General features: G+C 36.3%; 1 protein-coding gene across 1 annotated transcript in view; it reads right to left on the bottom strand.

Moving 5' to 3' along the window:
* The window catches only part of LOC141295228 (unconventional myosin-VI), a 102,084-nt gene that overhangs the window by 18,356 nt on the left and 69,127 nt on the right, over window positions 1–14,601 (bottom strand). Inside the window, exon 28 of the mRNA XM_073826441.1 lies at window positions 8,335–8,495. Within this exon, the coding sequence (XP_073682542.1) occupies window positions 8,335–8,495 (161 nt within the window). The remainder of the gene's footprint in view (window positions 1–8,334; window positions 8,496–14,601) is intronic.

The raw sequence follows: 14,601 nt of genomic DNA, 5'->3' as shown, positions 1-14,601 counted from the left end.
ATGTTTAAAATGCATGACATTTCTGCTTATTGTGCATGCCAATTAAAACCTAAAAAGTATCTGCCACTATGGCAAGCCATTTTAACATTAAATACTCTTTGTCATACTTGTATGGCAAGCGTTTTAGCATTCTATCCATGTTTGGTTACGCCCACCACCTGGCGTGCAGCGCACAACGTGCTCAACACGTCACATTGTTGTCACTCAGACAGACAGACGATTAACCATGATGGCGGCAGTTTGCACACAGGGTGATCACAAACGGCGAGAGGACCTATGGGTGTATTTCAAATATATGTCTTTTATGTCTAAAACCATTCCTTCATTATTGTAATTATTGGTGAAAATAGTCGATCCGGAAGCTCACATTGTGTTGGAACTACAGATCTGCTATTTTCACAACTTATAAGTGACACTACCCAACAGCAAAATACTTACTGAACCTACATTAATTTGTTAAAAGACTACTTTTTCCCCCTTTTTTGACTAAAACTAGACTAAAACCTTTTTGACTTTTCGTCGACTAAAATTGGACTAAAACTATCACATATAGAATTGACTAAAATTTGACTAAAACTAATAAGCATTTTAGTCCAAAAGACTAAGACTAAATCTAAGATGGTTGTCAAAAACAACACTGCTATAGAGTTTGTTATTTAAACTGACCAAACGCATCCAAATTTAGCTGTTTTAAAAGTAGACAATTGAAAATAGAAATTCAAAGTAAATCCAATTTAATGAGGTAACATTTTACGTGCGAAGCTGTGCTAGTGCAAACAAGCCTGTGCATGAGGAGAGAAATATTCAACCATTTAAGTGGATACAAACTAGATGTGTTTTAAGAAAATGTCAGTGCTGTTTGCTTGTGACAAACTGGTTGTGAGTAGTTTCCAGGGCAATATGTGTTTGCTAAGGTGTTCTGAGAAGTTTCTAAAGGGAATCCCAGGTATTAAGACTTGTATGGCCTTGTAAGACTTGTAATATAAATGTAAATAGTGGCTCTTACTGAAATACGTAGTAGAAAACCATGAAAGATTTACGTTAAAGATTTAATCCACAATCCATGTTTTGTACATATTTTGGACTATGGGGGCACCATTATTGCGATGACGTGAAATGGTTGCACTCTGTGAGCTACTGCTACTACATGTTGCTATTAACTCGGAAAATAAAATACTGATGCGATGCCCACAGCTACCGAAAGAGCCAACAGATGGTGATGGATATAAGTGTAGGCTTAAACCAAATGCTAAACTATCAATTTTCTCCACATGGAGTCTAAACGCCCCTAGATACTGAGTGAAATCCACACTGAGAAACTCTTCAATGGCTGTGGTGTCATGACAAGCATCGGCATGTTTACATCCTGCCAGGATGGCTTCTAGCATTTCTTGTCTCTGTCATTTGTAAGCTCATTCAGTAGCTGTGGTCTACTAAAAGCTTCAAAGGCATCAGGGCTAAAGTGGAGAGAACAAAGACGCAGGTCTTTAGGAAGTTTTTTTTTTTTTTGCCCACAGGAATTTTCCCATTCTTTTCTCCTCTTGTCGCTAGGAAAGCAGTGAAGACTTACATCGCTACTCTTGTTGCCCTTAGGCTGAATCTTACAACCAAAAGCCACACAATGTGGTAAAAATAGCAACATACAAGTCTTAATAGTAGGTAGTATAGACATTGTTAAAACAGTCCATGTGTGTGGTAAAAATAGCAACATACAAGTCTTAATAGTAGGTAGTATAGACATTGTTAAAACAGTCCATGTGTCATCAGTGGTTCAACCGTAATGTTATGAAGCAACCAGAATACTTTTTGTGCACAAAAAAAAACTAAAGTACAGATGTGTCATGGTACTCTCATTATCACGCATCTACGACTGACACGGAAGAGAAGAAATTGTTGAACAAAGTCATTATTTTTCTTTTCTTTGCACACAAAAAGTATTCTCTTAAATTTATAACATTACGGTTGAACCACTGATGTCACATGGACTATTTTAATGACTATTTTAGTCCTTTCTGGACCTTGAATGTGTCAGTTGTGTTGCCGTCTATGCAGGCTCAGAAAGCTCTCGGATTTCATCAAATATACCTTAATTTGTGTTCGGAATATGAACGAAGGTCTTACAGGTTTGGAATGACTTGAGGGTGAGTAATTAATGACAGCATTTTCATTCTATTAGCGTGTTATTGGGGTGTTCTGGGTAGTTGCTGTGACTTTCTGTGACTCAGGTCCCTTCTATGTGATTTTCTTTTACAGCCTGATCTGAATTCGTCCTAAACCTCAAACCCCAAGTATACTGGTGTGAGGAATAATAACGATGCTATGATAAGCACTGCTAATGAAGAACTCTGATAACCTTACGTGAGATTGTTGTTTGATTAGGTGACTTCAATAACAGGCTCATAATTCCCATCCTACTTAAGAAAGACCTGCAATCTACCGAGCCAAATCACTTCCACAGAAGACAATTATTCTAGTACCCGAGGCCAAGATTCTAAAGTCATAAAGTGATGTCACCCCACAGCCTTAAAGCAAACTTTCTCATATAAAAGCAGTGACAGGAGTCCCAGAAGAGACGGAGGGCTGTCAGTGTGAGCGGTGAGTGTGTGTCTGGGAGGAGCTCTTGCATGGCTGAACATGGTGACACTGGATGTAGGGACACTCTGTCGACTCTGACAGCTGTGAAGAGCAAAGCTGCTTAACGTAGACCCTGCGAGAGAAGTCACTGAACCAGCAACCCTGCTGATTAACCCACTCATACAGGTGTAAGCGGAGTGCTAACACAAACACACAGAGGAACAGAAAAGAAATGTCTACACTAGTGCTGGGGAAGCTACTCATAACTACAATCAAGCAAGCATTAAAAAAAGTAATTACTACATTACAAACTAATACCAAAAAGTACTGAACTAACAGTTGAGGTCAAAAGTTTACATTCCCCTTTCAGAATCTGCAAAATGTTAATTATTTTACCAAAATAGGAGGGATAATACAAAATGCATGTTATTGTTTATGTAGTACTGACCTGAATAAGATATTTCACATAAAAGATGTTTACATACAGTCCACAAGAGAAAACAACAGTTGAATTTAGAAAAATGACCCGTTCAAAAGCTTACATCCCCTTGATTCTTAATACTGTGTTTATACCTGAGTAATCCACAGCTGTGTTTTTTTTAATTTTTTTATTTAACAATAGTTCACGAGTCCCTTGTTTGTCCTGAACAGTTAAACTGCCTGCCATTCTTAAGAAAAATCCTTCAGGTCCCACACATTCTTTTGTATTTGAAACCTTTCCAACAATGACTGTATTTTGAGATCCATCTTTTTATACTGAGGATAACTGATGGACTCATATGCAACTATTACAGAAGGTTCAAATGCTCCAGAAGGAAAACCATGCATTAAGAGCTGGGGGTGAAAACGTTTGCACAGAATGGAGATGTGTACATTTTTCTTATTTTGCCTAAATATCTTTTTTTTTTTTTTTAGCCCTGCCCTTTAGAAGCTACAGAATATAGTTACATGTTTCCCAGGAGTTAAATTAAGTTAAATTTACCCTAATATTCAAATTTAAAAAGTTTTCACCCCCAGCTCTTAATGCATTGTTTTTCCTTCTGAAGTATCAGTGAGCGTTTGAACCTTCTGTAAGTTGCATATGAGTCCTTCAGTTGTCCTCAATGTGAAAAGATTGATGTCAAATCATACAGTCATTGTTGGTAAGAGTTCAAATACACAAAAATGCTGAAAAAACAAAAAAATTGTGGGACCTGAATTTTTCAGAAGAAATGAACAACTATCACTAAACAAAAAAAAAAACAAAACAGCTGTGAATCATTCAGGTAACAACAGTGTTAAGAATCAAGCGTATGTAAATTTTTGAACGGGGTCATATTTATAAATTCAACTATTATGTGAATGTCTTTTATGTGAAATATCTTATTCAGTTCAGTACTAAATAAAAAATAACATGCATTTTGTATGATCCTTTATATTTTGGTAAAATAATGAACATTTAACACAAGAATTGCATACACAGGTGTATGTAAACTTTTGACCTCAACTGTATATTGTTACAAAAGATTTCTAATTTCATATAAATGCTGTTTCTACAAAAATATTAATAAGTGCCACCATTTTCTAGACTGATAAGTAAACAAAAGTGTCTGAGGCTGCATTTTGCCATAATCTGTTTGCCGTTGTCATTTGGTTTGATATTTTATGCAAAGCAATGACATTCATACATTTTAAGCACTGCTTAAAGCTTTCAGCAACTACAGCATTCAGCAGAAAATAGAATATGTAAAATTCTGCAACTGAACTGTGCAAACTAAATCTCTAAAATTATTATTATATAAATATAAGTAGAGTTAGTAGGACCATTGCTTCTGCTTACTCGCTGGCTTACTCCACAGAACTGGTAAACTGCCATATGGGGCATTTCCTAAGTGATGTGCAGAGAAAACCAAACAGGCTGATTTTTTATTGTGACAGATTTCCTTCTGCTATAAGCTAATTGAAACTGATGACTCCAGATGACAGCACAAGGAGAATCATTAACATGCTGCAACAAAATTCTCTCTCCCTTTAAAGCGACCCTTTTCAGTAAACACTAAGACGTAAACCTAGTTTCTTTCTCAAGTACCATCATCCAGAGTTGAAAATGTTCATGGTGAGAGCTTGAGACATGCATAAATCTAATATATATTGCGAGGCAACATAAGTAAATGGAAATAGGGTTGTTGAGCTCCAAGCACAAACAGAAAAAGGAAATAAAAACGAAATGGATCAATACCTATAAGAGACTCCTAAAACTTTTACATTTTCTGAGGAAAACATGAGTGGTGCTTGAGTGTAAAGAAAAATTGATGCCACAACACTTGAGTGTTCTGAGTGGCATATACATTGTATATTGTGTTCTACCTTAAGTGCTTTAAAAGTTTTCTTTGCGTACAAAAAGTATTCTCACAGCTTCATAAAATTATGGTTGAACCACTGATGTCACATGAACCATTTTAAAGAGCAGGTCATATGTTTGTAAGTACGACTGATACGTTATGTGTACATTTTCAAGTATCAAATTTTTTGTGCTAATATGTGATGTATACATAGTGCAGCTTTAGGTTTCCAGGTAAACCACAAAATTACTTTTACTGAAATAGTTCTGATAATTCTCTGTGAACCCACTATTTCCTAAGAATGTTTCAATTAACGTAGACTGGCGTGGTTATAAGTACTTTGTTGAATAACAAAGAAAGTAACTTAGAAATTCTTTGGTTTAAAACTGTATTGTTTCATCAGTTTCCGACAGCACTCGCTTAACATATCCACCATTATTGTTTTGTTAAGTGTTTACAGTTTAGCAGCTAAACTTTAGCTGTGGGCATGATTCGCTTGCATAAGTGTTCAACAAAATGTTTTTGTCATTATTTTAAGAACAGATTGGAGCACTATATTATTGTTTTGTGTAAAAGTGCATGCTCAGGGTTGCCAAGTTTTTACAACAAAACACACAGAATTGCTACCAAAAACTAGCCCAATGACATTTCGAGGGCGGTCACCCATTAAAAATTGCATTCTGGGGTCTAAAATACATGCTTTTTGTCAGGGTTCCCCTGGTTAATTCGCATTCCTGGGCTAAATATGACGCTACTGGGGTCGCTTCAACCCGAGACGTCATAAACCAGCACAGATTTGGCAACGCAATCACAATAGAGACAGAGCACAGACTTTGTATTGTGGGATGCTGACTCCTTGTCATTTCTGATTTATAACAAAAAACAGAACAATGTCTAAAAGCTGTTATGTCACAAGGTGTACATTAAACAAGATAAAAAACACAAAACTACATTTAAGCTGTCGACCCCCAAAAAATGTGTGTTTAAGGGCATAAATAGATGTCAGGTTATTTCACGTTGGGCCATTCAGTTGGATCATTTCTCCAACAAAAGGAAGGTAAGGAAAAGGAGCACTGACATAGACCAATACAATTTAGTTTCTTAATATATCTCTGTTTCCCCCTCTCGTAAGCATGGTTTTTAGATTATGACACATGTCGCTCTGTCTCTATAGGCTTGGACAGCTGACCAATCAGAGCAGAGTAGGCTTATGGAACGGAGCGGTTTACAGATATTATGCTCAAAGCTGGTTCAAAAGAACTCTTTCGAAATCATTGACAAATTACTCAATGATAAACGTGTATTCTGAGAACATCACAACATTTTCTGACCTTAGATGCATTTAAACCTGTTGTAGGGGTCTCCAACACAATATTAGGACACTTTAAAAAAAAAAACTTTACTGGGCCTTGAATGTGTCAGTTGCTTTGTTCTCTGTGCAAGGTCAAGAAAAGTCTCAGATTTAATCAAAAATATCTTAATTCAAGTTTCGAAGATGAACGAAGGTCATTTTTGGGTGAGCTATCCCTTTAATAAAACTGAAATTGGACAACGCCTTGCAGGAAAAAAACAGGGATGTGATTTTTCCGGCTTAATCCGGAATTCCGGATTTTTCGACCTGAAAATGTGACCTATGTCACGTATTTGCGACCGTTCGCAAATGGCATATGGCGAAGTATGATTGGTCAGATCACCTGTCAATCAAGCTCCCTGCTGCGCAGTGTAAGTTACCTCAGTCGCTCTCGCGCTACAGTGGTATCATGACAAGAACATCGCCGGATCGGATGATCTGGGTATGTATTATTGCTTGTGTCTATATATAACCTATAAGTTACTAATTTGACTTTGTTGTCGATTGATTAGATGATCGATTTTGAGTGATTTTCCACAATGGCAGGATGTTTAAGCTGCATTAACATTAACTTACTTGTATTTGCTAGCTATTACGGATGCTCATTTCGGTTAATTTTCCCAACTGACAACCGCAAGTCATTATCCGATTATTAACCGTTAACTGATAAGATGGTAAGTTAACACTTTTCAATAAGGTTCATTCAGCGCTGTCGCTCCCACCACGCACTGTGTGTAGGGTACCGAGTGCTGAGGGGGCACCAAAAAATAGTCTAATGAAAAATCAATAATTCTATTTTAATTATTATATTAAATATATAGCTCACTGAATCTGATGGCCGCAAATAGTTTCTCCCGGAATCTAGAGCGAGGGAGTGAGTGCGAGACCGCGTAGCGCGTGCATGACAGAGGGAGAGAGAGCAAGAGACCGCGCGTGTGTGCCTCATGAAGCACATGTAAGACAAACTCTACATTATCCCGCTTATTACATGGGTACCTACAAAATAAATCAATAATTTGACACAAAAATGTTCTTGTCACGATACCACTGTAGCGCGAGAGCGACTGAGGTAACTTACACTGCGCAGCAGGGAGCTTGATTGACAGGTGATCTGACCAATCATACTTCGCCGTATGCCATTTGAGAACGGTCGCAAATACGTGACATAGGTCACATTTTCCGGGTTGAAAAATACGGAATTCCGGATTAAGACGGAAAAATCACATCCCTGAAAAAAGAAGTTCTGTGTCCTCAGTTTCACTGGTTCACGCTCCATTTCTGTTGGAAAATACAAATCTACAAATAAACCACGTGCTTGGTCTCTATTCAATCTAAGAGCTCCAAGAAAAGAATGTATTCATGTACTCTATGAAGTATTTAGGTAAATATCAAAACTAAGAATTAGCCTATTGTTTACTGTGACTTTCTATGAGTAATCCTCAATCTAGGTTGTGGTGAGATTAGCGGAACAGGATGTGATTGTGGGTGAGTGTGGTTAGATTAAATGAAGTGGAAAATCAAGGGGGAAAAAGAGAGGCCTTTTCTAGGTCTTACATCTCTGTGAAGAACCAAACACCTGCGGTACCGTCACTGGAGGAGAGAGGAAGCACAAAAAAAAAAGAGGCTTGGATGACAACACGGTCTTCTCAGCACCCAGTTAGCATGTGTAATAACAGCAGAACAGCCTTTTATTTTATTATACATAAAGTAGGAACAGGCGACACTTCTTTGTCCACTTCCATTAACTAAATGAAATATGACTCTCAGTGCTGCACCGCAGGCGTCTCGTGTTTCTGTTTACCTGCTTTTGTAGACACACGAGTTGGCCGCTGTAAAAATGATTCATGGCATTTATGTAACGCTGTCTGGCAGAACCTTGTTCTTTGTTTGTTGTTCTGTCGCCATACAGGCTCTTTTCAGATGGAAATCTCCATATAAAAATATCTGCGATTTATGTGCGTTTTATGAATGGTAACCAGGGCACAACCCGGCGTGGAGTCTTCCTTTGTTTGATTTCACCCGGTGACGCTGTTTGAGACGTCGACTTTATTATTTTATTATGGTCTGTGAGTGTGCTTGAGTGCGTACCTGCGCAAGCTGGGGTCCATTTGAGCTTCATCTTGGATGAGTTCTGCCTCGCTCTGAGCAATCCTCATGGCCAACTCTCTGTCCCTCCTCTCCTGCTCCAACATGGTCTGCCTCTGAGTCTCTTCCTCCCGCTCCAATGCCAGCTGCATCTCAAGTTCAGCCTGGAACAAACATACATTCCCACAAATCAATAATACGCACACACACACAACCTCAACACCTTCGGCACTTGCCACACCTGTGCCTTCTTTCAGTTCCAAGTGGATGGCAACACACAGAGACCCAAGCATACAAATGGGTGCCGGCGGGGGTGCCGACAGTAATGACTACATATTTGAGCTCAGAGCACTGAACTGTGGTGGGCCAAAGAAGAATCCCAATGAGTTTGAGACTATCCCTTTAAAAAAAAAAAAGACTTTTGGATGCTTATTTGCTGGTGTCCTCAAGCAAAACTGTCTTTGTGGACAATTCTCACTACACAGATGCTGATTGATTTGCTCAATTTTGTTGGTGAGCAGCTAGCTAGACTAGTTCCAAACCAGAATTAACCAGTAAAACCCAGTCTGGAGCCCATTAAATGGTTTGACATACACAGTTCCCGCAGTCAAGCAGCACTGCAAAAGTGCTTTTCTTGCTTAATTTTTTTGTCTTGTTTCCAGCCAAAATATCAAAATTCTTAAATCAAAAAGGATTTTCTAGACAAATAAAAATTAGTCATGTTTTCAGAAAAAACAAGTAAAAATTAAGTGTGTTTTTTTTGTGTGAAAAAAGCAAAATAATCTGCCAATCAGGTAAGAAATATAATCTTGTTTTTCTGTATGAAATAACAGATTTTTTTTGCTTACCCCATTGGCAGATTATTTAGGTTGTTCTAAGCAAAAAAATCACTTAATTTTGACTTGTTTTTTCTGAAAACAAGAAAATAATTTTTACTTGTCTAATTTTAGATTTAAGAATTTTTAGATATTTTGTCTTGGAAACAAGACAAAAAATCTAAGTAAGAAAGTAAGTATTAAACAAGAAAGTAACAATCAATTATACAAACTTCAAAAATGAGGCAAATCCAAAATTATGCAGCTGTAGCAAGACAATAGTGTTATTAGCATTATTCAGCTCCAAACAATGTTGGTTCAATGTTGGTTCAGTTCAGTTCAATAAATGTGTAAAATAATTAATTATAAAAAAAGCTTAATTAGCGATAAGCACTTGAAGTGGGTGATATGACAAAACAATAACGGTAACAATATTTATCACAATATAGTTATTTTTGCTTTAAATAAGGTCTTTATATCATCAAAATTGTTAATAGTATATAATTCTCAAAACACTATATTCTTCACTGTGTAAATGGAATATATATTTCTTCTTTCTAAAGGTAACAAAGTGATTCAGTCAAGAGCAGTGAGAGATTTTCTTTCTTTTGTTGCTTTGATTAACATGAATACAGCAAGAATATAAGACTGCCGTCACTTTAAGAGCTGCCCATATCCAATATACTGTTACATGTGTTTTCTTTCTCATCCGTTTGCTTTCACTTACAACCTAAATTATTGTGTTTAAGAGGATACTTGCAAACACAGGCATTTTGACAAATACAGGTGTGTATTTAACCGTTTAAGGCCTATAAAGCGTCAAACATAACTATGTTCAATACTCCCATGCTCTGTGAGCACCGTCTTCGCATGCGCGCACCTCTCTGACAAAGCTCAGAAACAGTTTCTCATACAGTGCGCACATATAGCAAATTCCATTTCGCTTCTGATTTTGCTTTAACAGCTTAAAATCACTTGCTTATAAATTGTAATGTTCAAAAAATGCGTGCAAACGATACGCTTTCTTAGTTTACTTAGTATTTTTGTCTTGTTTCTAGTCAAAATATCTAAAATGTCTTAAATTAAGATGCATTTGCTAGATAACATATTTAATCTAGAAACAATACACTGCAAAAAATGCTTTTCTTACTTAGATTTTTTTTGTCTTGTTTCAATCCAAAATATCAAACAATTCTTAAATTAAGAAAGATTCTCTAGACAAGTAAAAATCATTTTCTTGTTTTCAGAAAAAAATAAGTTAAAATTAAGTGCTTTTTTGGTTGAAACAAGCTAAATAATCTGCCAGTGGGGAAAGAAAAGTAATCTTGTTTGAAATAAGAATTTTTTGCTTAGCCCATCGGCAGATTATTTAGCTCGTTTCAACCAAAAAAGCACTTAATTTTAACTTATTTTTGCTAAAAACAAGACAAACAAAATCAGAGAAGAAATTCTTCTTGATTTAAGAATTTTTAGATATTTTGGCTGGAAACAAGACAAAAAAGCAAGAAAAGCATTTTTTGCAGTGTAGTCCAAAATCTCTATCAGTTAACAAATTTCTACACCCCCATCCGAAACGCTGACTCCATTACTGTCTTCAAGCGACTGCTGAAAACCCATCTTTTTCGACACTATCTGACTCAATAAAAAAAAAAAAAAAAAAAAAAAATTCTTCTCCTCTCTTTCCTGATCTTCCCTTTCTAGCCCGTACTCATCTAACAACGCCTGACATATGGTATTTTTGAGCACTTCCTATGTCGATCTGCCTCCTTAGGATGAATCATTTGTTGTATTCCCAATTGTAAGTCGCTTTGGATAAAAGCGTCTGCTAAATGAATAAATGTAAATGTAAATGTACACCTCAACCGAAAACAGGGCAGGACTTGTCCCTTTTCTTAAAATAGCCAGGAGCTTTTAGTTTACATCATAGCCTTGAAATATAATGTGCTACTTGCTAGTCTGAGGTCGGGGGAAGACGTTGTCAATCTGGAGAGCATTTGACTGGACAATAATTTTGATATGCCCACAAGTGCCAGATGAAGAATATTTTGATCGGTTCTCCTAAAAAAGAAAGTTCAATTTAAAAGCGTATACCTGCTAACACCTGATTTTGCTGACTTTAAGGAAGGTTGTGGCGCAATCACCATGATGCTGTTTAAAGCAGGCTACAGAATTCCCTCAATCTCCCCATCCAGTGGCGTCTGGTACATCTGAGGGGAGAGAGATTAGCAGGGTGGCCCTGCCATAGACGCGCCATAACCCATCTATAGCACTGCCCACTGAAAAGATATTAAGCCATTACGCTCCTGCTGTGTGCTAAAGTCTGATTAGGTGTATAATCGAGGCTGTACCGCAGCCAGCCGGCTTGGGATTCTACGTCTAGACTGTGCTAAATGAAAAAAAGAAAAAAGGATAAAAACAAATGAAATGAACAGAATGGTTTTAGATGTGTGAGGACAGTCTGGGACAGAGTCCAGAAGCGTGGTCCAAAAGCATAGGTCAAAACAGAGCAAAGGAGTGATTGAAGAGAAAAGCTTAGATGGAACATTTTCACAGAGAAAACCTTGGACAGAAAGAAGAATGGTGCAGGCGCTTTTCTGATAGGAGGAAAAAAGTAAGGCATCTGAGGTTGAATACCCATATATACAAAGACATGTATAGAGAGGGAGGGTTACAGCACACACTGGTCATGATAAATCTGAGCTATGAATAAAACTGCTAAAAGCAGGAGAGACTTGGTGCAAAACAGAGTGATGTATTATGTCCGAAAATGACAGTGATAAAGATTTTATAAACAGTGTGACAGCAGTCTTTGAGTGAATCGCAAATGTTTTTTCCTTTCTTTTGTGAAGGTCTTCAATTTATAATTTTCAAGTCAAGGTGATAGAATAAACATTGATCATTTTTATATAAGGGGAAAGACAGATGAAGACTTGGCACAATAGAAATGGCACAATACAGATATAATATAATTGCTCATTCATAATTCAGACTTTTATTATTACCAAAATGAATCGTAAGAATAGAACAGAAAAGAATGGAATACAATAGAACAGAACAGAGAATTTTAGTAATAGTAATAGAAAAGGTCACAGAAACAGGTAATCTCTAGAATAGAATAGAATACAATAGAATAGAATGTTTTAATAAATAATAGAGCATTTAAACAATGGAATAGTGTTAATAAAAATGGCACATTAGAAAAATAGAACAGGGAAGGTTTCCAGAACAGAAAACAGAATCAGAATAAAATGGAGAATTTTAATAACACAATAGAATAATTGAATATAAAATAGAGTAGACTGAAAATAGATTAAACATGATTTAGCCCTGGAATATAACATAATAGAATAGAATAGAATAAGAGAAGAGAAGAGAAGAGAAGAGAAGAGAAGAGAAGAGAAGAGAAGAGAAGAGAAGAGAAGAGAAGAGAAGAGAAGAGAAGAGAAGAGAAGAGAAGAGAAGAGAAGAGAAGAGAAGAGAAGAGAAGAGAAGAGAATGTTTTAATAAATAAAAGAGTAGAGTGAATAAATAAAGGAGTAGACTGAAAATAGATCATACCAGATTTGTGGAATAGAATAGAATAGAATAGAATAGAATAGAATAGAATAGAATAGAAGTATCAGATCAGAAATTAGAATCGGAATAAATTAGAGAATTTTAATAAGACAACAGAATAATTTAACATAAAATGAGGTAGATTGAAAAAAGATCAAACAGGATTTAGCCCTGGCATAGAATAGAATAGAATAGAATAGAATAGAATAGAATAGAAGTATCAGATCAGAAATTAGAATCGGAATAAATTAGAGAATTTTAATAAGACAACAGAATAATTTAACATAAAATGAGGTAGATTGAAAAAAGATCAAACAGGATTTAGCCCTGGCATAGAATAGAATAGAATAGAATAGAATAGAATAGAATAGAATAGGAGTAGAATAGAATAGAATGTTTTAATAAATAAAAGAGTAGACTGAATAATTAAAAGAGTAGACTGAAAATATATCAAACAAGATTAAGTCCTGTGGAATAGAATAGAATAGAATAGAATAGAATAGAATAGAATGTTTTAATAAATAAAAGAGTAGACTGAATAAATAAAAAAGTAGACTGAAAACAGATCAAACAAGATTTAGCCCTGTGAAATAGAATAGAATAGAATAGAAAAGAAGAAAATAGAGAATTTTAGTAACACAATAGAATAATTTAACATAAAATGAGGTAGATGAAAATAGACCAAACAGGATTTAGCCCTGGAATAGAATAGAATAGAATAGAATAGAATAGAATAGAATAGAATAAGAGTATTTAGCGGCCAAGCACCGAAGGTGCGTAGGCACCTATTGTATCCGTTAGCGTTCTTTTTCTTCCGCTCTGGAAGTCTATGGCAGCCCATAGAACCGCTTGCGGGAAAGTTGTGTAATTTGGCAAACTGATAGAGGACAGTCTCAACATTAACCATAGCAAGTTTGGAGTCTCTAACTCAAACTCTCTAGCGCCACCACTTGTCCAAATTTTTACTTTGTTTTTGTTAATAACTTTTGAACCGTAAGCCACAGAATTCAAATTTCTTTTTTCTGAATCATTGGCTCATGCTGAGTCAAATGTACACCAAATTTCAAAAATCGTAAGGTTTAGTTTTTTTCTATAATTAATTGATTGAAAAACCTACTTTTTCGAACTCGTCCTAGACTGTTTGTCTGATTTTCACCAAAATTGGCACAGATCATCTTCAGACCACGCTGGCAAAAAGTTATGGAATTCAAGATTTTTAGTTATACCGTTCTCGAATAATGTGTGAACAAATTCTACGAAAAAGACACAAAAATGGATGTAAGGCTATATCTCCGTAACTGTTTGGCTTATTGAGACCAAACTTGCTGTGAGTTATAACAAGCATGACCTGAGGCTACCTGCAGTGTTTCGGCACAGTGCCACCTAGTGGCCAGGAGTTATGAAAAATGGCTTTTTTTGCTTATAACTTCTCAAGGGTTTGCCCAAAAATCTTGAAACTGGACTCATTAGGTTTGGAGGAGCCATAGGTTTTGGCTCGGATCATCTTCAGACTGTGCTGACAAAAAATCATCGATTTCGTGTCGATGCCCAGTAGGAAACGGTTTTCGTTTAGTGCATCAACAAATTTGCTGAAAAGATGCCAAACTGCATCTGAGGCTGTATCTCTGCAAAGCTTTGACATATTTGCACTAAACTTTGTATGTGCTATGTCACTCTGACTACGCCACATCAATTTGATAACAGTGCCACCTATTGGTCAAGAGTAGTAAACCATTCATTAACCTTAAATTATAAAATTTCCAAAAATGCTAATAATTCTTGATTGCATTAGCCTATTATAATGAAACTGGTTTCAAAAAATTCCTTGGGTCATGCCGACAACATAGATACCAATTATGCCAAAATTGGCCGAACTTCCTGTCCGCCATTTTGATTATTG

The sequence above is a fragment of the Garra rufa genome, chromosome 21, assembly GCF_049309525.1.
Source record: "Garra rufa chromosome 21, GarRuf1.0, whole genome shotgun sequence".
NCBI lineage: Eukaryota > Metazoa > Chordata > Actinopteri > Cypriniformes > Cyprinidae > Garra > Garra rufa.
This window is presented reverse-complemented; position numbering and strand designations above follow the sequence as displayed.